The 25418-nt window shown below is 39.8% G+C and overlaps 1 protein-coding gene across 1 annotated transcript in view; it reads right to left on the bottom strand.

Moving 5' to 3' along the window:
- fancc (FA complementation group C) overlaps window positions 1-25418 on the bottom strand; it is a 118878-nt gene that overhangs the window by 32983 nt on the left and 60477 nt on the right. The window contains exons 7-8 of the mRNA XM_078396157.1: window positions 17397-17553; window positions 2465-2520 (exon numbers count right to left, since the gene is read on the bottom strand). Coding sequence (XP_078252283.1) covers window positions 2465-2520; window positions 17397-17553 — 213 coding nt within the window. The remainder of the gene's footprint in view (window positions 1-2464; window positions 2521-17396; window positions 17554-25418) is intronic.

Genomic DNA, 25418 nt, shown 5'->3' with positions numbered 1-25418 from the left:
TTAATATTTTGAAAATCAATTAAATTACATTCTAATACTCATTAAAGAGGTTCCATCCTATTTTACAGGCAGCTTTTGATGGCTTCTAACAGCCAGCAAATGAAGAGGAGTAAAATCTGGAAGTGATTGTGCACAGCAATTAAACCATGCTCAGCTTTCACTATTCACTGCTGAAGACATCTGACTATATTGCATCGGAAGAAGGCTTTCTGGGACACATTCTCCAGACTTTACCAATGCTCTCTCAATATTTAACATGAAAATTATCCACTGTCTTCGCAGAAGGCAAATGGAGCAAAAAAAGACAGAGATGGGAGAAATTTCAAGCAAAAATGCAAATGATGGGTTGAAGATAAATATCAAGATTTTTCAATGAAAGGCATAGTAGGAGATGAGGATTTTAATAATGTATGACATTTAAAGATGGACCTTTTACAAAAACAACACACTCAATTTGGCTATTTAACAAGATTATATAGTGAAATAATTTTAAACCATCATTTTATTTCACCTGTAAAACTGACAAGAAATTTGTTTGTGCATAATAATTACAATGAGGTGACACAAGATCTTTACACTGAGCTACTTTATTTTGTCTTCATGCTGTCACAACACCAATTTATCACGAGCAACAGCAAAAAAACGTGAACTGCCAATCATTTTTAATGCACAGCAGACTTGAGTTTACCAGCTCCAACTGGTGATCATCCCAATGAATAAACAAATGTAATAAGCTTACTTTGGTTCTATGCCAATGTGCACGACCATTCATTTGGTGAAGGCGACACTGGTCTAGAAACCAAAAGGGCTCGAGACCAGTGAACATTATAAATGAAAGGATTTTGCATTAACAAATATTTCATGGCAGTTCCTCGGAAATATTTCCATATTCCCTGGACTCAAAACATTAGAGAATTTTGATATGATTTTCCATTTCTTTTACATAATTTCAAGCATTCGCAATTGAGAATTACTTTAAAAACAAAAACAGTGCTGTAGTATTAAATTAAGAATTCTGTTGTGCTTAAGAAACATAAATATCAATGACATTTTAATCACCTCTTTACTTCATCCTCAGTTTTCTTTATGCAATCAATTACTTTCAGTTGATGAACCTAACCTATCATACCCACTAAACCCTGGTATCACTCCAGTGAATCTGCACTGCACACACTCCATATATATAATTCATAAGGTAATGTACAGAAAAGCATATCATTATCTGAACAAGAACAGACTGAGAAATGAGGTGCAGTGAGACCTGGGAATCCTTGTGCACTACTTGCTGAAAATAGCATGCAGACGAATAAAAAAGCAAATAGCATAATGTATGAATTTAACATAGATTATGCAGACTTGATCTTATCTAAGGAAGTAAGTTAATCGAAACAGGCCCTTCAGCCCACCGAGTCCACATGAACCACCGTTCACACTAGTTCTATGTTAACCCACACCCTTATCCACTTCCTATACACTTGGGGCAATTTACAGAGGCCAATTAACCTACAAATCCACATGTCAGTGGGATTTGGGAGGAATCTGGAGCACCTGGAAAAAACCCAATCAGTCACTGGGAGAACGTGCAAACTGCACACAGACAGCCCACCGAGGTCAGGATCGAACCTGGATCATTGGCAAGGCGAGTTCCTGCTGTGGAAGGAGTTTAGTGAATCTGATTGATTCCTAGGATAGCGGAATTGATGTACGAAGAGAGATTATGTCAAATAAGCATTTCGGACGGGGATCAGAGTATAATTACAAGGGGTAAATCATTTATGATTGACACGATAAGTTTTTTCCTCAGAGAATGGTGAGCATGGAATTTTCCATTACAGAAACCAATTCAAGGCAAATTATTAAACACATTTAACGTGTGTGATGTTTTTCTTTTGGCTGGGGCTATCAAAGTTTACAGGGAGAATGGTACCAGATTTACAGCAATGATCATGAATGAAGCAGACTCAAAGAGTCTAAAAGCCTACCTTTGCTCCTATACTTTATTTGCCTTTCCATGTGCACAGAACTGAAAATAGACACTTGGGGTCTGAACAAAGCTCTAAATAAGTTAAGAATAATTCCCTCTCTTTTATTCTAGTCCATGAGAATCAGAATATATATATTTTTCTTTGATTGTCACCCTTTAGTTATTCGTATTCCAACTCCAAAATCTCCAGGCTCCACCACAGTTAATTTTTTAATCAGCATTTTATCCTGATTTGCCTTTCATGGATAATCATCAACCTTGTGCTTTTCCAAATTGAATTCCATTTGCCACATTTTTGCCTCCTAAGCCTGTCTGCACCCTTCATAACTGGTTGCTCAAATTTACATTGCTTTCTGTACAACACACGAGTGCCATCTGCAATCTTGGGCAAGTTCTGACAGTGAATGCAGGAGTGATGGGAAGAAACACAATCCTTATGCAATTTGTATTTATATGAATAAATAAACACATTATTCTCACCTGAAAAAATTATCAATTACCCTAAATAGTGAAGGATGGTCGGCTGATACTTTTGGCTGCAATAAAAAAAAACACATTTAATGTAGTGCTACTTTTGTATAAAGTACTATTTGCTTCCACAATTGAGCACTTAATTTCTTCTGGATCAGCCAGTATTAATGAGGTTTTCATTTAATAATTTGCAAGATGAAAAAAGTTTAACATGCTGAAAATAGGCTGTTTTTTGCATAAAGCACATCATGACGATCACTGCACAGTTCTGTAAATATTCTGTTTAATATTCTTCACCGACACAGCAGGTACATCCAAAATTCTAAATTTAAACTTTCTCTGGCTATTCTTATTTTTTTTAACGAGTTAATCATTATCGTAAGTTACCTTAACAAAACCATTTTTGAGATAAAAGTATGTATATTTACCTGACAAACATTTAAACAAGATATTTTACGTATCTTTTAAATTAAGATGCAAATTATAATATCTCTCCATAAAAGTTAGTTTTTACTGCTGTTTGACTTCTCTTATGTATTAATATTAAATACATGAGCATGAATATATAAAAACTCAGGATCTATAAATTAATTTTCCCCGTTTAATCATATTTTATAGTCTGCCAGTTTAATTCGGATTTTAATATTTATATTCCCACGTTAAAATAATGGCTTTCAGTTCCACTCCAGGACTTGAAACCTCAAAATAGAATATCACTTTGGCACAAAACAAAAAGGAAGGGCTGCATTGTCAAAATAGATATACTTTAAATACATTGTTAAGAAAGCATCACCTGTCAGTTCAGAAAAGAGGCTGGCATTCTGTCAAAATCCTGCCGAGCAATTACATCCCACCACCCATCACTAATCAACTGACCAGTTACTATATTACTGTATTGGGGGATCTGGTTGTATGCAAATTGCCTGCCATATCTGCCCACATCACGGTTTAACTACAATTCTAATCCATTGATGAACATAAAACATAAATCATTCAATCCCTTGTATCTGCTCTGCCGTTCAATAAGATCAAGGTTGATCATGCATCACTTTACTGCATTCGCCTCTTATCCTCGACTTCCTTAACAAGTAAAAATCCATCAATCTTGTCTTGAATATTGCTTAGCAAGTGTTCCTCCGCAGCCCTCCTGGGCAAAGAATCCTAAACATTTCCTGCCATCTGCATGAAGGAGTTACTTCTCAGTTCAGCCGTTCTGTAGTGAAGCTGACGACTTGTTCTGGACTCTCCAGTCCTGGAAAGATTTATTCTTGCTTTTATCCTATCGTTCATTAAAATGTTATGTTTCCTCAGATCGCCTCTCATTCTTCTATATTTGAAAGCAATTATACATCCAGTTTGCCTAATTGCTTCTAATAGGCCAATCTCCACTCAAAGGGGACTAGCCCAGGAGAAGGCCTTTGGCAAGGTATTGCATGGTAGGCTGGTCCAGAAGATCATGAGGATCCAGGGTGAGCTGGGGAAGAATTGTTTTCCATGTTAGAAGCTTCTGACCTGTGATGTGTGGCAGGGATCTGTTCTGGGCCAACTGTTGTTTATCATCTGTATTGGTTATTCAGATGAGTATGATTGGTAAATTTGATGATGGCACCAAAATGGATAGTGAAGAAGATTATCTAAATTTATATCAGGATGTAGATTAACAGGGAAACTAGTCCAAAGGAAGGCATGTGGAATTTCTTCTCGGACAAGTACGAAGTTTTGTTTACGTTTAAGGATAAGGGGTCACAGTTTAAGAATAAGGGGCAGGCCATTTCGGACTGTGATGAGGAAAAACTTTTTCGACCAGAGAGTTGTGAATCTGTGGAATTCTCTGCTCCAGAAGGCAATGGAGGCCAATTCACTAGATGTATTCAAGAGAGAGTTAGATATAGTTCTTAGGGCTAACGGAATCAAGGGCTATGGGGAGAAAGCAGGAACAGGGTACTGATTCTGGATGATCAGCCATGAACATATTGCATGACGTGCTGGCTCAAAGGGTCGAATGGCCTACTCCTGCACCTATTTTCTATGTTTCTAAGTTTCTATTTTTCGGTGAAGTACACCACTTTGGCAAGTTAAACTTGGACAAAACTTTTGCACAGTAAATGTGCAAGTGGATAGTGCAGTAGAACAGAGGGAATTGGAGTACAAGTATACAATTCACTGAAAGTAGCGACACAGGTGAAAAAGGCATTTAATGGTCAGAGTTCAAATGTTGGAATGTCATGTTGCAAATATACAAGACATTGGTGACAGAGCATTTAGAACATCATGTACAGTTCTAATTGCTATACTGAAGGAAACATTCATGAGGACATGGCTTGGACTGAAAGGCTCAAGTTAGATGGAGAAATTGGATAGGCTTGGGCTTTTTTCCTGGTGCATATGAGGCTACGGGGTGATCTTATAGAGATATATAAAACCCATGAGAGCACATATAAGGTGAATGGTCATGATCTTTTTTGGCAGGACAGGGAAGTCAAGGGTATAGATTTAAGATGAAAGGGGAAAAACTTAAAGGGGGCCCGAGACACATTTTTTTCCATACAGAAGGTGGTGGGTATTGGAACTAGCGGCCAAAGGAAATGGTAAAGGGGCTTAAAAGACGTTTGGACAGGTATATGGATTTAGAGGCATATGGGCCAAACACAGACAAGTGCCACTAGCCAGTTAGGCTACTTAGTCAGCATGGATGACTCGGGCAGAAGGGATTGCTTCCATGCTGTATGACTCTATGCCTCACAAGAAATCAACCAGGTGAACCTTTATTGCAATACCAGCCTGATCCACAGACAATTGGGAGGAGGCAAGGTCGGAGAAGTGGCTCTCGCCCAGAATTGGAAAAATGTTCTACTGAAAGAAAATACAGAAATATAGTGAGAAGGACTTAGTTGCAGGATCGGAGACAGATTGATGGCAGGGATAAGAGAGATGGGAGAAAGCAGTGTGGGGAGATGGAAATGGTCGGGACAAGAATGATAATCCAACTGCATGTGGTGCTGCAGGTAGTGCAGACTACCCAGAAGCAATGCTGGCAATCACATACCACTTCCATATAGAAATCCTCTTATTGTTTGTGCCAGATTTATAATCCTGTCCATTCCCGCCACAGATGCTGCCTGACCCACTGAGTTCCTCCAGCACTTTGTGTTTTGCTCAAAATTCCAGCTTCTCCGGATTCTTGTGTCTCCAAGAAAAGTGTAAATCTCAGAGACACAGCTTCGTTAGAAGGCTTGACCTCCCAGAAGCAAGTCTTTCTCTTACTCCCCCAGCTCTGTTAAAAGGTCAAGGGTCTAGGTTTCTCCCATTTTAGTATTAAAAGTCCCATCTGTCCGATTTATTGCTGCCATACATTGGTCTCCAGCTCGAATGGTATTTTGATTGTGGTACAAAGTTTAGCATTTAAAAAGTCATCGTCAGTCTCTACAAGCTAAAAGTGTAAGCTGTTTTTTGACTTCAAACTGACTTTAACACTTTAACCAGAGCAAATTAACGAGCACATTATTTCAGATATTAAGAATGATTTTTCCTCACATCAGCTTTTGATGGAACTGTAAATTAAAATCCTACTGGGACCAACTATAATTGTCATAACTGTTTTTTAATTTGCAGAATAGGTAGACAAGGAACTTGGGAAATTTAATGGCAATGTCTTGAGGACAGTCCATATTACAGCCGAGGAGGTGCCAGATGTAAAATATACAAAAGTAGATAAATCTCCCGGGCCTGATCAGGCATTTTCCAAGGACACTGTGAGATGCTAGGGAAGAAATTACACAAGCCCTGACTGAGATATAAGAATAATCATGAGACATGCATGAGTTGACAAAAGGCTGGAGGGTGGCTAATGTTGTTCCTCTATTTAGGAAGGGCCGCAAAAAAAACTTTGCAACTATAGATCAGTGAGCCTAACATCTGTGGTAGGCAAGTTACTGGAGAGGATTCTGAGGGATAAGATATCCATGCAATAGGAAAAAGGGATTAAGTAAGGACAGCATGATTTTATGCAAAGGCAATTACGTCTCACAAATTTGATTGTGTTTTGAAGAACTAAGAAGGTTGATGAGGCAGTGCCATAGACGTAGTCTATATGGACTTCAGCAAGGCCTTTGATAAGGTTTGGCACGGCAGACTGATCTGGAAGGTTAGATCACCTGGGATCCAGGGAGAAATAGCTAACTGGATATGTAATTGGCTTCATGGTAGGAAGCAGACAGTGGTTGCATTTTGGACCATATGCCTGGAGAGAGTGGTGTGTCTCAGTGATAGGTGTTGGTTTGTCATCTATATTAATGATTTGGATGAGAATGCGCAAGGAATAATTAGTAAATTTGCAGATGACACTGAAATAGGTGGTATCACAGACAGTGAGGATGGTTATCAAGAATTATAGTGAGACCTTGATCAGGGCGGCACGGTGGCACAGCGGTAGAGTTGCTGCCTTACAGCGCCAGAGACTCGGGTTCAATTTCCCCGTGACCATGTGGGTTTTCTCTGAGATCTTTGGTTTCCTCCAAAGACTTAACGGTTTGTAGGTTAATTGGCGTAAATGTAAGAAAATATCCCTAGTGTGTGTAGGGTCGTATTGATGTGCGGGGATCGATGGTCGGTGCGGACTCAGTGGGCCGAAGGGCCTGTTTCTGCGCTGTATCTCTAAACTAAACTAAGCTGAGCAAGTGGCCCAATGAATAACTAATGGAGTTTAATTCAGAATAGTGTGAAGAGTTGCATTTTGGGATGTCAAACCAGGGTAGGATCTTCAGGGTGAATGGTAGGGCCCTGGGGAGTGCTGTAGGGCCAAGAGATCTAGGAGTACCAAGTATATGGCTCCCTGAAAGTGAAGTTGCAGGTAGATAAGGCAATGAGGAAGGCCTTTGGTATGCTAGCCTTCATTGGTCAAGGAATATAATATAGAAGCCGTGGTTACAGTTCTACAGGATGTTGGTGAGTTCACACTTGGAGTATTGTCTTCAGTTTTGGTTACCCTGTTATACTAACAATTTCATAAACCAGGAAAGCATGCATAGGACATTAAAAAGAATCAGCACTTGTGAGCCTGAACAATAGACAGAGGTTGGGCAGGCTAGGACTTCATTCCTTGGAACACAGGAGGCCTACGGGTGATCATATGGACGTATAAAATCTTGAAGGGAATAGATAGAGTGAATGCACAGTCCATTTTTCCCCTAGGGTAAGGGAACCAAAAGCTGGAGGGCATTGGTTTAAAATGAGACGGAAAGGATTTAATGGGAACCCGAGGGGCAACTTTTTCAAAGAAAGGGTCAAGAGTGTTTTATTGTCATATGTCCCAGTTAGAACAATGAAATTCTTACTTACTGCAGCACAACAGAATATGTAAACCATAGAACATTGTAAACAATATGATATGGTGTTTATAGAACAAACCGCGAGAGTTTATGGTGAAGTCGGATATAATTACAAAGATACTTGGCCAAATACTTGGAAAGGAAAGGTTTTGAGGGATAGGGGACAAGTGCAGGCAAGAGGGATAAGTTTGGATGGGGTATCTTGGTCAACATCAACGTGTCAAGCCAACGGACCCGTTTCCAAGCTGTATGACTCTAACCATTGTTTAAAGTAATTATACGCAATGTGCATTAATGGATATTCCTCAGTGGTATGTCATCCATACTATATTTGATAGATGCAAAATTCCAACCAGTGTCTGGTCATAATTCCTGCAGCTGCATACCAGGATCTTAATTCATGCTGTTCAAATAGGGAAATTAGAATTGCATTTACAAACATATAAAGACATCTTGTAACAACCTCTTGAAAACCAAAGTATTTTATATACAATGAATATGGACGTCATTTAAAGGAAAGCAACATTCCATGAACAGACTAATTATAGTTGATGTTATGTCAGCCACATGATAGGTCCAGAGTCCGGTAACATGTGGGACACAAGGACGCTTTTAAATCCAACATTGCATAGGCTATCATTTCTGATTTTTCTGACCAATTAGTGATGTGCATAATGCAATTTTAACACTAATATTTAAAGACACACTTCCTACATGCAGTCATTTGGAGCTTATAGTTTGAAGCCAAAAATACTTCTAACTCCAAGGAGTTTCATTCCACCCCTGGAATGAAATCTAGAAGTTAAATGGCTCCATCTTGGTTCCCTGGTACACCCCTGGCTATAAAGGTTGGACTGGGTTCATTGTGTTCTAATTATGGAAGAAAGTTGGGGGCTGGATACAATAAAGAAGCAGCAAGAACACACGCTCATGAAAGAATATTTAATTTTGTCAAATATTCTTTCCCTGAAAGAACTCATTCAAGCCTTTCATCCCCCATATGACCATCACACGATCTACAGGTGATGGTCCAGGACAATTGCAGTTCCTCTGTGGAGATAATCTCTACTAAGAATGGACTATCACAGGTCTTCTGTACACCGTGCAGCAGCACATTTGGTCACATCTCTGTGGGAACAGTGAGCAAGAGCAGGTGTAATGCAAAGAAAAGTTTAAATAGGCCAATGGGGAATGGGCACCATTCAAGCTCTACTTGGCTAGATGGGGAATATATGTTAGTCAACAATCACGACACATTTGGAGGTGCAGATGGAAATCTGCAATGTATTGTCAAGTTTTCCAGTTGCATTGTAGACAAATGAAGCAAGATCCGAGCCATAAGTGCATGCGGCATGATGTCATGCGTCTTTTCCATAATGTTTGTGGTGCAGCAATCACAAGAACATTCACTTCTTCAACGATGCATTACAAATTTTTACCATAAACAGGATGACTGATAGATGACCCCATTTTCATACTCAGTACGGGTCAGCAGGAAAGTACCATTTGGCCAATAAAGGCACAGAGGAGAAAAGTAATGCAAAAGTGGGGACTGAAGGACCTCGAGGGTAGCACTGGGATTCTAACTGCCTGCTGAGGCCCAAAGGTTGCAAGAATGAGGATGCACACAAAAGCTTGTACTTGGGTCACAACAGCAATATTGTGTTTGTTTGATACTTGAATCATATAAATATTTTTTTCCCTCGTGTTCCTGTTTTGGCTACTGGTTTCTAGCCTGCATGTGATGTTATCAATGCAGAGGGATCAACTGACATTAATAAATGTTGGTAATTACTAACAAAGTGATGGTTGGCCTTGATTACAGAATTACTTCAAGCCAGTGGTGGAAGGGATGAGGTGGAGGAAATGGTGAAAATTTGGCAAATGCTTTTTGGATTACAGCAGTAGTGGAACCTATCCACCATCTTGAGGGCACTCAGAAAATCAATGCACAGTGCTGGTGGGACATTGTTTGCATTTCATTCCGTATCTTAATCTCACCTTCCTCCTAGGATGCAAGAACAACTGATAACAATGAATAGCTTTCCTAATTCCCTGTAGAAAGCTGACAGTGAACCACCCTCTTGATGCATTGCCTTCTCTGTTTCCAGAAACAGTTGAGTGGTAATCAGAAAGCAGTTAATTCAGTCAAGGACAGGATTTTAACCCTGAAGAAAGATGGCATGCAAAAAAGAGGAATTAACAGGTGCTGGATATCCCACATCGTTAATTCATTTTTCCTTCTGCATAATAGATTCATGGGTTTAAGACATCCTGTCAAAAACCTTTGCCAATTTGCTGCCTTACATCTTGCAGGTGGCACACAATGCATGCAGCAGTGAGCAGAGTCAATACTTTGGTTGCTGAATAGGGTGCTAATTTCTTCTGGATGAGTTTTATAGGTTATATATATATATCCTACAACAGAATCATTTATCACACACTTGCCCTGTGCCTTGTAAATGAGAGAAATGTTTTGTTGAGTCAGGAAATAGACTACCATTACAGGTTTTCTAGCCTCTGATCTGCTGTTGTAGTATCAATGTTTGCCTTTCTAGCCTAATTAATTTTCTGATCAGCTGTTGTTGAGCCAGTAAAATATATTGCCCAATGTTGTTGATGCAGGATTCTAAACAGTAATGCTGTTGAAAATGCAGAAGCACAGGTTGACTTTCATTTCTTGGGTGATTGCCACTACCTACCACGTACAGTGTCAAAATCATTTGCCACAACATCCCAAGCCCAAATGTTGTCAAGATCTTGCTCTGCAGAAATTGTCTCTTTAATTATGAAGAATTGATAAATGGAATAAATACTGTGATGGGCAGCCTTTCCCAGATCCATCTTAAGGATAAGAAAGACACAGATGAAGCAGTTAATTGACCATAGGACACAGCCCAACCTCCCATCCATTGACTCCCTTTACACTTCACGCTGCCAGCAGCATAATTAAGGATGAGTCACACCCTAGCCACTCTCTCTTATCCCCTCTCACATCAGGCAAAAGTATAGAAGTGTGAAAACACACACCTCCAGGTTCAGGAACAGTTTCGTCCCAGCTGTTATCAGCCAACTGAACCATACCACCCCAACTAGAAACATAGAAAAATAGGTTCAGGTGTAGGCCATTCGGCCCTTCGAGCCAGCACCGCCATTCAATATGATCATGGCTGATCATCTAAAATCAGTACCCTGTTCCTGCTTTTTCCCCATATCCCTTGATTCCTTTAGCCCCAACAGCTAAATCTAACTCTCTCTTGAAAACATCCAGTGAATTGGCCACCACCGTCTTCTGTGACAGAAAATTCCACTGATTCACAAGTCTCTGGGTGAAAAAATGTTTCCTCATCTCAGTCCTAAATGGCCTACCTCTTATTCTTAAACTGTGACCCCTGGTTCTGGTCTCCCCCAACATCTGGAACAGTTTTCCTGCATCTAGCCTGTCCAATCCTTTAAGAATTTTATATGTTTCTATAAGATCCCCTCTCATCCTTCTAAATTCCAGTGAATACAAGCCCAGTCGACCTATTCTTTCATCGAATGTCAATCCTGCCATCCTGGGAATTAACCAGGTGAACATACGCTGCACTCTCTCAATAGCAATAATGTCTTCCTCAAATTAGGAGACCAAAATTGCGCACAATACTCCAGGTGCGGTCTCACCAGTGCCTGTACACTGCAGTAGGACCTCCTTGCCTCTAAACTCAAACCTTCTCACAACATGCTTTCTTCACTGCCTGCTATACCTGCATGCTTACTTTCAGTGACTGATGTACAAGCAGCTTGTACATCAGCTTCAGACTCTGAGTGGCTTCGATCACATGTAACCTCTGATTACTATTTACATCAATTATAATCAACTAATTTTGAAATACATCTGGTCTGTGTTCCAAGATTGACTAATGCATGCAGAAATAAATGAAAACAATTACCTGCACAATTTATAGAATTACTGTTATAAGTTTGTCTGTTTGATAGCAATATGACAGTCACACAAAAAGCTTCAGCAAACTCTACAGGGAGGAAATATACCACCATTTATTACTGAGCAGTTTTAGACAATTACCACAAATAAAAATGTGATGCAGCCAACCATGGGGATAGGTCAAATGTACAACAATTATTTGGCATTGATTATTATTGTCACATCTGCTGAGATGTGAAAGACATTGTTTTGCATGCTATCCAGTCATATCACGCTATGCATGTATAATCAACACAAGTACAACAGATAGTGCAAAGTGAAAAAAGTGTAGAATATAGTGCTAGTGCATTTTGTGTTACAGTTACATGTAAAACGTACATTGGAGGTGTGTGTGTGCCTGCGTGCTTGTATGCGTGCGTGCATGAAAGAAGAGGGGAAGGCTGGATGTGTGATCGTATGGGCTGCGGCTGCACATTTCTGCATTTTCCTGCAGTCATGGGCAAAGCAGTTGCAAAACCAAGTTGTGATGGATCCTCGTAGGATGCCTTCTACAGTGCATCTATAGAAATTAGTTTGAGTCATTGGAAAAATGTTGAATTTCCATAATCTTCGGAGGAGGTAGAGAAGTTTGTGTGCTTTCTTAGCCGCAGGACAAATTAATGGATATATGTATGACCAGAAACTTTAAGCTCCTACCTATCTCCTTTTCAGCACCATTGATACTGGTGGGTCATGTACAACACTATATTTAGTCATAGAGTCGCACAACACAGAAACAGGCCTTTTGCCCCAAATTGCGCATGGCAACTAAGATGCCCAATCTGCACTAGTTGCACCTGTCCGTCTTTGGCTCATATCTCTCTGAACCTTTCCTATCCATGTACTTGTGCAAATGTTTTTTAAATGAAGACAAAAGATTTGCCATGTTGAGCTAGTTCAATGTGCAGACCATAATCACTCTACAACTACATAAGTGATAGGAGCAGATTTTGGCCATTTGGCCCATCAAGTGGACTCTACCATTCAATCATGGCTGATCTATCCCTCCCTCATAACCCCATTCTCCTGCCTTGTCCCCATAACCCCTAACCCCCGTACTAATCAAAAATCTATCTATCTCTGCCTTAAAAATATCCATTAGAGTGGCCTCCACAGCCTTCTGTGGCACTGAAGTCCACAGATTCACCACCCTGAATAAAGAAATTCATCCTCATCTCCTTCTTTAAAGGAACATCCTTTAATTCTGAGGCTTTAATTCATATCCTTACAGTTTTTGCATTACAATACAAGATTGGAAAATAAGTGCCTGCTACTGGGAACATTGGCTACTGCAAGAGCAAAAACATCATTCATCATCTGTAAGCTATTTAAATAGACTGATTTCAATGTAAATTACACCCTTCAGTTCCTTTTTTATTTTTACAAGTGCATGAAATGTTTCTGCTGAACTAGAGTATCACTGACATACGATGTGAAACAACATTGACACACAATTTCTCAGGAATGTTAACTAAATGTGACTATAAATAAAATGCAGTAAAAGTACTGTAGAGAGAGGAAAATCACATGAAGCCTGCAGTGTACGGGAATAAATATGTCTCCAAAATTAGGAGTCATCTCTCTTAATTTAATTTAATTTAATTCCTTTGCAGATGTGGCTGTCACTGGAAGCTTTGAATTTAGTGTCCATCCCTATATGCCTTTAAAAGGTAATAGCTAGTCAGCTTCTTGAACCTGGCCCCATCCTACCTGACCGACCTCCTCCACAGGCACACTCCCACCTGCACCCTCCGCTCTGCTGCTGCCAATCTCCTATCCCCCCACATCCGGACCAAACTCAGATCCTGGGGGGACAGGGCTTTCTCCATCGCTGCTCCCACCCTATGGAACTCACTACCCCAAACCGTTAGAGACTCCTCCACACTCACCACATTCAAAACATCGCTGAAGTCTCACCTGTTCAGTACTGCCTTCAACCACTGAAGGTCACCTCACCCTCTGTCTCCTTTCTCTGTTCGTTTATTTATTTACTTATTTATCTATTTATTCATTTCGCTATGTTCTCTAAATCTCTGTAAAGCGTATTTGAGTATATGAAAAGCGCTATATAAATAAAATGCATTATTATTATTATTACTGTTTTTAATTAGTTTATTGTCACGTGTACGGAGGTACAGCAAAAAGCTTTTTGTTGCGTGCAATCCAGTCAGCAAAAAGACTATAGATGATTACAATCAAGCTGTCCACAGGGAAAGGGAATAATGTTTTGTGCAAGATAAGATACAGTAAAGTCTGATTAAAGTTGAGGATAGTATGGTAGCTCAGGACTGCTCCAATGGGGTAGATGGTAGCTCAGGACCGCTCTCTAGTTGGTGATAGGATGGTTCAGTTGCCTGATAACAGCTGGGAAGAAACTGTCCCTGAAACTGGAGGTTTCATCCGATGGGAGAAGGGAGAAGAGGGAGTGACCGGGCTGAGATTCGTCCTTGATTATGGTGGTGGCTTTGCCAGGGCATCGTGAAGTGTAGATGGAGTCAATGAAAGGGAGGTTGGTTTGTATGATGGTCCGGGGTGCATCCACAATTCACTGCAATTTCTTGCGGTCTTGGATGGAGCTGTTGCCAAACCATGCTGTGACGCATCCCGATAAAACACTTTCTACAGTGCATCTGTAGAAGTTGGTGAGAGTTGTTGGGAACGTCGAACTTCCCAAGCCTTCTACAGGAAGTAGAGGCATTGGTGTGCTTTCTTGATCATTGCTTCGACATGGCTAGTCCAGGATAAGTTGATGGTGATATTTACTCCTCGGAACTTGAACCTTTCAACCATCTCTACTTCGGTGCCTTCAATGTATACCAGGGTTTGTGTACCACTTCGCTTCCTGACATCAATCACCATCTCCTTTGCCTTGTTGACATTGAGAGAAAGGTTGTTGTCTTGACACCAGGTTACAAAGTTCTCAATCTCCTTTCTGTATTTGACTTATCATTATTTGATATACGGCCCACAGCGGTGGTATTGTCCGCGAATTTGTAAATTGAGTTGGAGTGTGTGCAGTGAAGGTAGGGTCAGGTGTAACCATGATAATGTGCAACTTAAAGGGAACATGCAGGTGGTGGAGTTCCCAAGTGACTGCTACGCTGTCCTCCCTTTCAGAGGGGCTGTTACCTTTTCTAAGTAATTGCAGTACATTTTGCAGATGGCACACTCTTAGGAACGTCTTCCAGAAATGGGGAGAATGACCAACTATGGTGTAGGATTGAATAACAAGCAAAAGACGTGCTTTACCCCAGAAGGTGTTTTCTCAGAGATTGTTGAAGCTTCAGGCACATGAAGAGTAACCTACTATAACCCTGATGCGGCACATGGATGGGGTCAAGAGATCACTTGTCAGGAAGTGAGACATTTGCTGCGTTACCCAGTCTCTGCCCTCTTAAAACAACAGGATTAAGTTGGTCAGTCAGTTAAATATCTAGTCAATGGTGATCCAATGGACGTTGATTGTGAGAGACTTGACAATGGGAACACTATTGAATGTCCAGTGGAGATAGTTGGACTCTTATAGGAAGTGATCTCTCCCTGCACGTGTATCAAAAATATTATTTCCCACTTAGCAGTACATTCCTAAATGCTGAATGCAAGATGGGAAATTGCATTATCCGATAAGCAGCATGGGGAATGAGTTGAGTAATAATCAGAAAACATCCCTATGAGCAATATGCTCATTGAGGAGGCACCCGAGTTGGTTGGGCCTTTAATACTGCCCTAAACAGTTCTGTAGCAGTGTCCTGGGTCAATTGCCAGAAAGCTTCTTTTATGCAAGGTACAATTTCAGCCAGTACAGTTTCTCTTGGATTCTCTCTGATTTACAATATAAATTTATGAATACTAATGTTTATAGTTTATTAGTTATGTCAGCCACAGGCTTTTAAATTATTATTGATCAACATAAAATATAAATTGTTCTCCTCACTCAGTAAACCAGAAAAAAATGTTTTAGCAGAATAAATCCTTAGAGATAGCTCTTGTGAAAACTTTTCATCGTGATAAATTTACCACATGAGCGCACTTTCAGTCATCAGCAGAACAAGTAAAGATGTTGCAGATTATCCTACTTGCAACACATAATCACTGACAGCTTGTAGAAAGTCGTTCTGTTTGGGTTTTGTCAGAACAACTTGGTTTTACACTTCATTCCGGACACAGCCCAAAGCAGACAATTCCAGAGATTAAGTGAATGTACCTCTGCATAATCTGCATGTCTACCCTTGACCCAATGTAGCATTTGATTAAAGAGGTACGTGGGACCCTCTGTAAAAGTTACCAAATCATAAATGCACAGATCACCATAAAAAAACGTTCCTAAATTTACCTACACCAGCTTTCCTCCCCATTACAGAAAACAGTGGGACACATAACCTCTAAATATTTCAGATAGTTCTTTCCCCATATCTTGTCACTACTTGGCTGACCAATACCTTACACTCACAAGTGTAACATAAATCAGGAAGATTATTACATAAACTACGACAGAGTATTAACAGTTATCCTAGTCTGATGGCACAGTGGTGATTTAACGGGATTGGGGGGGGGATAAACAGTTATGTGGACATTATAAGATCAGAAGTAGTCAAATGGAGTCTCAAGGGCCTGCAGATGCTGGTTTACAAAAAAAGAAAATGCTGGAGTAACTCAGCGGGTCAGGCAACGTCTCTGGAGAACTTGAATACGTGACATTTCGAATCGGGACCCATCTTCAGACTGGTTGTGGTGAGGGGGGGGGGGGGGGGGTAGTGGTGGGGTGGTGGAGAAAGGGGGGGTGGAGAAAGCTGAGAGAGGCGGGGACCCAAACTCCTGGTTCACAATTCATACCTCTTCTATCTTTATCTCAACACATATTGTCTTTTCATCTCTGGCCTTTATCCGACTGTCTCACAATCAAAAACACCTCTCACCTGCCCTCTCTCCAGCTTTCTCCCCCTCCCCACCACAATCAGCCTGAAGAAGGGTTCTGATCCGAAACACCACCTATCCAAATTCTCCAGAGATACTACCTGACCGCTGAGTTACTTCAGCACTTGGTGTCCTTTTTAGTTAAATGGAGATTCAATGGAGATTCAATGGAAGTATTCGAACAGAACAAATGTGAAATAACTGCCAAAAAGGACCATAGTGGATGAATTTGTGATTTGACCTGAAGTACAGCCTGAAAATGTTGACGGAAGCAGATTCGATAGAAAATCGAAATGTACTCGTATTGCACCATATGTACTCCCGACATGTACTTGGAAATTTGATATATAATCATGAAATGGTGAAATATACTGGATTAAGTGGAATGCACAGAGGAGCAAGATTAATGCAATCGTTTTTTTCAAAGTGCCAACACAAGCAGGAAAGACATTCTCTGATATATAAGCCTATGATTCACACATTATAGAATGAAACATCAAATTGTCTTAGGTTTTTGAAAGACCTATCCATTAGACTCTCTTGCCCTTCACCCAAAGCCTTGTAATTCCTTTCATCTTCACGCTGCAGAATTGCCATCTTCAGCTTTGTCAATGCAATTCTTCCCAAAATCTTTCAATTTGAAATTCTTCCCTAAACATTTAGTATAAATTGACTGGGGAAATCAATCAAAACCACTGTTGATAATCTATAATTTGCTTCTTATCAGGAGACCTACCAGTAATGAGTCTGTGATGATAGCTTCAAGTTCCACTAAAGAAACACATGGATGAGATACCAAAGATTCGATAAGATGCAGAACAGTCTGTTCCAGACTAGGGAGGTAACGCAGCCACAAGTTCATAACTGCAGACTCAGCCAGGAGGATTTTTTTTCTATTTAGTTGGGAAAAGGGGAAAAAACGGTGGAGTTAGTATTCTTTTTAGATGTGATTTAAAATCTCACTGATTACCCACCTGCAAATTGTCAATTCATCATCCAAAAGATTCAAATCACCTGTCTCATCCAAAAATTGACAACCTTAGATTTTATTCCGAATTACTTCTTATGTGTGCTGAAAATGGTAATCATGTCTGAAGAAAATGGTAATCATCTGAAGAAATTAATCAGTCTGATGCACTGATATTATTCTTAAATTCAATAAAGCATATATTTTAAGTTAAATTGTTCTGCAAAATTGTATAAACTGTATATTTAGATGCACAATGCCTGAACGTTTTACAGCTTTTTACATAAATTCAGTAGCTTCAACATATGGGTAAAGAATTTCAGGCATTCTTCCAACGCTTCCAGTAACTTGCTGGATGTCAAAGCGGGAAAAGAACTACAATTTCCACATTTCTTCCAAATTCCTACAAATTATGGAGAAGATGAGGAGCATCCTGGAAATTTCACAACAGTAATCGGCACACGTGCCTCGGAGTTAAAACTCACATTGAACCCACTGATCAGATTCAGAGAATGGCTGATGTCGAAAATTGTTCATTGAATACAATTTGCAGATTCTTCCCCCGTTCCTCACGTCCTCCAACACTAATCCTAGAGTAAAAGCCAATTTGCTCCTTGACAATGCAGAGTTGAAGAAACGTTCCTGTTTAATCTGAACCGGAATACTGCTGTCTTGCAAACTGTCAAATCCCATCCTAAATTTAACGTCTTGCAACCAAAACTGTTCTTTTATTAAAATCAAACAACTATTTTCAAAAGTTTAAATATCATTTCCACCTCACCCTCACTGTTTGGTGTTTGTTGTTGCCTGGCTAGTATTCAAACTTTTCACGAGTACTGACAACCAAATTCAATATAACATGAAGATAGACACAAAAAGCTGGAGTAACTCAGCGGGACAGGCAGCATCTCTGGAGAGAAGGAATGGGTGACGTTTCAGGTCGAGACTCTTTGTGTCTATCTTCGGTTTAAACCAGCATCTGCAGTTCCTTCTTACACATTTCAATATAACATGACCATTTGCTGGCCTTTGCTAACAGTCTCCAAACCACAGGCAATTTTTATTGTAAGGGTCAGTAATTTCCAGCACTTGCACAATGAGGTTCCCAATTTAGTATACAAGTTCAGAGATGGAGTCGGGCAACAGAGTGGGATTGCTGAGTTTCCGCAACAGCTAAAATGGGCAATTTGGGATCGCATCCTATATCAGGACCGAAACGGCAGAGGATCTGATGGCAAAACTGTGGTGGGACTTTGCCAAAACGGTCCAAGTTTCCGAGAGGCGTTTCAGGGCCGGGATTTGTTCTGGCTCGGTTATCTCACCAAGTGATGTTGCCAAGAGCCTGCCAATCAGCTCCAGGACTGTCTGGGGCAGAAAGATCAGCCTTCCAAATCTAGAAAAGATTTCCCCCCATTGCACCGAACTTAACTTTGTTAACACATTGCAACTTCATACAAAAGGGCCAAAAAAATATGAAACTGAAATTATTCTTTCAAAATAAAAGTCAAAAGTACAAGAGGTGCGACGGTTAGAGAGGAAAGGAAGGGGATGAAACTAGTGCAAGAAACCTCGGAAGTGCCTCTTAAAACAGGTACACCCTCTTGGGAGCTGTCGGGACAGACAACGCTTCCAGTCTGAGCGGCAGACAGGTCTGTAACTCGAATCCTGGTGCTGAGGCTCGACTGGCGTCAGGCATAGCCACATTGGTGGGTGACTCAATTATTAGAGGTGCGGACAGGAGATTCTGTGACGACAGGTGAGACCCGAGGAAGGTGTATTGCCTCCCTGGTGCCAGGGTCCAAGATGTCTCAGAATATCTGGCAAATTATACTTAAAGAATAGAATAGACTGGCAAATTATACTTAAAGGGTTGACGGTGGAGATGCAATGGCAAAGATTTAAAGACCGCATGGATGAACTCCAAAAATTGGTCATCTATGTCTGGCGAAAAAATAAAACAACTGTGACCATAATATGGTGGAATTCTGCAGTGCAGCAATGTAGCACTAAACCAAAGGATGAGGCATAACCTTATTGATCAGCAGAACAAGCACGGGACTTGAATGTCTTCCTCCTCGTTCTATTTCTTATGCTGGCACAAGATGCAGGAGTAGGAGAATATTATATATATTAGAGGGTCCATTAAAAAAATTCTCTACTTACTAGCTAATAGATATTTAAAACACTCACTTTACACTCAGCAGGCTGATCATTTAAGTAATATGACTGTAAAATTTACCGTAGATACTAATTTACCAGTCATCACATTACCAGCAAGACAATTTAGTGATTGAAATTTGCCCAGCCTCATTATTTCTATTTGTCTTTAATAATAAATAATTTGGCCTCCAACCTAATGTGCTGCTGAGTTTTATTACTGCTTTCCATTGTCTGTGGATACATGTGTAGTTTTCAACAACTGTTGCAATTCCACTGTAAATTGGTCCAGACTCCACTACATCTTGATATCAACTCATTATTGATGCACCACAGCTGCATAAATTTAAATTAAAAGTGAAATGTGAAAGGAATAGTAGATAAATATGATGAAATAAAAAGGAATGTCATAAATGAATAAAATGTGATAAATAGAAACTGTTGTTTCACCTAGAAGGTGTTTAGGTCCATGGATATTACGAACGGAAAAGATAAAAGGGTTGCATGAAGAGGGAAGTTGGTGTTAAAGTGCAAGTATGAATCCAGGGAGTCCCTGAGGGAACAGACCCTTTGAAATGTTGGAAGAGGAGGGGAGGAAAGATGTACTTGTAGTGCCACATTGTTGGATGTGGCAGCAATTATCCTTTACATATGGAGGGTGGTGGGATGGAAGTGGAAGAGAAGCAAGCCCTTTCCTCACTCTGGGCAGGATGAGTGGAGCTCAGTGGACTGATACCATTGAGAATATCAAACATATTTCACCAAGTAGGAAAGTTCCAAATCTCTACACTTAATGTAAAAGTTCCAAATCTATTGGGCAAGAAACACTGGCAATTTCCTGTCCATGCTTTTAGATGAATTCCTGGTGAAGTCTGACATCAGAGCAGGAGTTTGCTGAGATTCCTCAGTATTTAGTGAGGAATCAGCTGATGAATCATGCAGCTGGTTAGTCATTCAATTAAAAGGCTTTGTGAAAGAAATGGTAAGGAAATAGCAAGTTGCATTTTTCTTAATTTAATATTTGTAATGATTTAAAGGTATGTTAAACTGATTTTTATTTTTTTTTAATAATTCATAATTACATTCTTTTTGAAGTGCTTTTCAAAAGAAAAATCTTGTTAACTTTTATAGCAAAGCTATGGATGGGCAGTATAACCCCATGGATGGGCTTTGTCTAACAATCACAAAACAGCCCTTTGAATTGTTTAAGGTTCTGGCATTGTCCTGGTTTGACTCCAGGACTCTCTAGTCGAGTAAGATATGTTTTCTGGGTGTAAAAAAGAGAAGATTAATAGAAGAGAGTTATAATACAGATAACGGGTTCTCATTAAGAAAAGCTAAGCTATCGAGTTTAAGGGCACTGAAAAGTGACGTGTCAGTTTCAGGGGTAATAAATGATTTTAGTAGGGGAAATGATTGGCCCTTCGAGCCAGCACCACCATTCAATGTGGTCATGGCTGATCTTTCTCAATCAGTACCCCGTTCCTGCCTTCTCCCCATACCCCCTAACTCCACTATCCTCAAGGGCTCTATCTAGCTCTCTCTTGAATGCATTCAGAGAATTGGCCTCCACTGCCTTCTGAGGCGGAGAATTCCACAGATTTACAACTCTCTGACTGAAAAAGGGTTTTCCTCATCTCCGTTCTAAATGGCCTACCCCTTATTCTTAAACTGTGGCCCCTGGTTCTGGACTCCCCCAACATTGGGAACATGTTTCCTGCCTCTAACGTGTCCAACCCCTTAATAATCTTATATGTTTCAATAAGATCCCCCCTCATCCTTCTAAATTCCAGTGTATACAAGCCTAATCGCTCCAGCCTTTCAACATACGACAGTCCCGCCATTCCGGGAATTAACCTAGTGAACCTACGCTGCACGCCCTCAATAGCAAGAATATCCTTCCTCAAATTTGGAGACCAAAACTGCACGCAGTACTCCAGGTGCGGTCTCACCAGGGCCCTGTACAACTGCAGAACTCAACTCCTCTTGTTATGAAGGCCAACATTCCATTGGCCTTCTTCACTGCCTGCTGAACCTGCATGCTTCCTTTCAGTGACTGATGGACACCCAGGTCTCGTTGTACGTCCCCTTTTCCTAACTTGACACCATTCAGATAATAATCTGTTTTCCTATTCTTACCACCAAAGTGGATAACCTCACACTTATCTGCATTAAACTGCATCCTGGAGATATTGAAGTTCACTATTCTGTGAGGTTCAAAATGGAGCTATCAACTTCATACGGGCAGAATGGTTCCCATAACAGAAATACCAAATCAGGACTGAAGGGTATGAAGTGGAGATGGAATTGGTAATTTTGATGAAAAGATTATGGTATTTAAAGGTTAGCTTAGTAGATGAAGCTGTATACAGTAAGTGACCTGTAAGGAGATTGGAGTCGGTGACAAAGAAGTTGAGCTTGAGCTTGTGATCCAGTCAAGCACAAAGACCTCATATTGTGCAACTCACTAACACCAATATAACAAAGAATAGATAACACTCCAGTCACAGCTACTGTTGTTCTTTACAGATCAATGTCAACGAGCAATATGCTGACTGAATCAACATTAGGAATTGTTGCCCTCCTTCCAGAATCTAAAATAAAAAAGGGCTTTAATGCTTTGGCTTAAAGCATTAAATATGTTAAATATCGGAAAAATGTAATATACTACAATGTATTGGATGATTGGAGTCACTCGTGTCATCTTTGTGCCACCTCACAAATGTGTCTGACAACAAATGTACAAGAGCAGTTTTACTTAGATAAAATGTAGCATTTTCATTTTGCAAAGCAGCCGTTTTTGTGGTTTTACCAAATGAAACTGTCAATCTGTGTTGAATTATAACTGACTTTGTTGTAAAGATCTCTATCTACTAAAAAAAATGATTAAAATTCCAAAATTAATCCTTTGGCACTATTGATTTTGACATGATTATACTTTCATGCTATGTCCCATATCATGTTTCATAGCCAATGCATCAACCTCCATATAATTAGAATAACTTTATAAATACTTCAGTCTAGTTCAGTTTAGAGATACAGCATGGAAACGGACCCTTTGGCCCACCGTGTCAGCGCTAACCAGTAATCAACTGTACACCAGTTTTATCCTACACATTAGGGGCAATTAACAGAAGCCAATAAACCTACAAACATGCACATCTTTGGGATGTGGGAGGAAACCGAAGCACCCGGAGAAAACCCATACAGGGAGAATGCACAAACTCTGTACAGATAGCACCCTATTCAGGATTCAACCCAGGTTTTGGGCGCTGGAAGGCAGCAACTCTACCTCTTTGCCACTGTGTCGCCCCAGTAAACACAAGTAAATAAAGTTCTATTTACAGCTGTGAGTATTCACTCTTCTCATTGCATTACTGTTTTACATGCATGACATGGTTTGAAGATAAGTACTGGACAATCATATTTTGTACTGTATTTTCAAAATTTACAATAAATTACCAATTTTAATACACACTATTTAACATTATATCACAACATAATTAAAAGCATTCTCTGTGGAAGTAAATGTACATATTCCTGATAATGAATACAGGTATTGTTTTATTATCACGTACCAAAATAAATTGAAAAGCTTTTCTTTGTGTGCTATTCAGTCAAATCAAAGCAGGGAAACTCAAACGTGGCAGAACATTGCAGCGCAAACGTAGAAGATTACTTCACTTAAGAGTTCAGCGTCCAATTTCACATTAATTTTCAATATTGTATTTGGCACACGCTTACATTATAAGGCATGTTAATTCATTCCACAATGCTATCTTTGGAATCTGTACAGAAGGAATATTTTTACCAAGCAGTCTTTTATGGATTTGCTTCTGATGATTTCTGTGTGGGCTTGGAGACTATCAATTATGCATGCCATATCACAAGCCACAATTTACTTTTTAAGTAAGAAGTGCTGGAGTTGCAAAAAGTAAATGTAGCATTTGCCACCAACGTTTGTGGGTTACTGTAAATAATACTTTGTTCAAGAATGTTGATATGTCATTATATTTTTTTAATGTACCTCATGCATGCACACACACAATTTCTTGATTTAAGAGAAAAATCTACTTAATGGAGCAATTTTTTTAAGGTAAATAAAATAAAATAATTTCACTTTCTCTCCTCTTTCTGCCAATTTTCATGCTCACTGCCAATATTTGGTAGGGGCAATATACTCAAGTTTCAGCCACCACCAATCTGTGCTGAAGTAATGATAATGTCTAGAGTGCTGGAAAGCATGTTCAGCAAAACCATTAGAGTTGAACCCAACCCAGCATCAACATATGCAGACATCCTGCTGGATTTTCAAATTATGATTAAATGTGGAAATCCTAAAGGATTTTCACTTACCCAAATCAGAGAGAATGGTCCACTGCAGTAACTGCACTCAAGGGGGACAGTGTGGCAACAATGCTGAGAAATCAATATTTTGATAAGGTTTTTCTGGGTATTCTCAATGTAACTCAACTAGGTGTTGAGAAAGCAGCATCATATATCAGTTACAAGCCACAACTTTCTTTAGCCTTCAAATCCATATTTTTAATCTCTTGCTTTTTTCCTTAACAAATAGTCCACACAACACAACAAGATGTCCCAGTAGGTAACTGATATTTAGCAGTAACACATTGTTTGGCCTTCAGCATCAGTGGGAGTTAATCCTGGTGTGCGGTGGGTTTCTGAGGCTTTGATGACCTCCACTGAGTGACTGTCCCAGAGACTGGAACCAATGTGTCTAGCTCTGGATGGTAAAGACACTTCACAATTTCCCTCTCCACAACACACTACCCTTCCAGCCTCCAGTAAACCATTTCTTTTTTTCTTTTCTCTTATAGCTTTTACAATGCTATTCTTCCATCATTGTTCCTCTGCTGCATTCCTTCCTCCAGTAATATCCCTTTGTAATTTTTGCCCAGCATTTCTCTAATTCTTTTTTTTAAACCAGATGTTTTTCTAATGTCAGGGACTCTGCTACCTTGTGGTTGGAAACACAAAGTAGTACAACTCACAATGCAACCAAGGAAAATGGTTGGAAGGACACCATGCACTATTGGAGGATCCAGGTTTCAGGTGCAGATAGATCTGGTTTAAATTATTCATATATATTTTTGAAATAGAAGAACACAAGGGCCAGGAAGGTACAGCATTTGTTGCAGCAGGCACACAAAAAATGCAGAAAAAGAGGAACAAGTCCAACAGACAAGCTGGGGTCATGGATTTCACACTTTTTCACAATAGCACATAGAAGACAAAAGCAGCAGACTCTAAAGTTCACAAATTTGCCTCCACTACAACAGAGCAGAGGAAGTACAAGAAGCTTCTCAATTTGAATGGACCTCAAACGAGAATGATTATTCAAATACACAAAAAACAGCATTAAAGATTCTTTAGTTTTATTATAAAATATTTCTAATACTTTTATCATATTATGTCTTATTTTGAGCTCTTTGATGAGAGATAGTTGCTGTATATTTCATAGGAAAAAAAGTTGTTGATATATTTGAGTGAATAGGACACTTTGGCTAGCATAGGAGTGATGCAACTCCTGTCTCCTTCCAGCAACTGAACCAGCCCTCAAATCATCACCTCAACTAACTTCCACCCTGCCCCTGGTCATTAAGGCCTGGTCAC

This window comes from Rhinoraja longicauda, chromosome 3 (genome assembly GCF_053455715.1).
Source record: "Rhinoraja longicauda isolate Sanriku21f chromosome 3, sRhiLon1.1, whole genome shotgun sequence".
NCBI lineage: Eukaryota > Metazoa > Chordata > Chondrichthyes > Rajiformes > Arhynchobatidae > Rhinoraja > Rhinoraja longicauda.
Note: the sequence above shows the minus strand (reverse complement) of the source record. Positions and strands in the feature narration are given on the sequence as shown.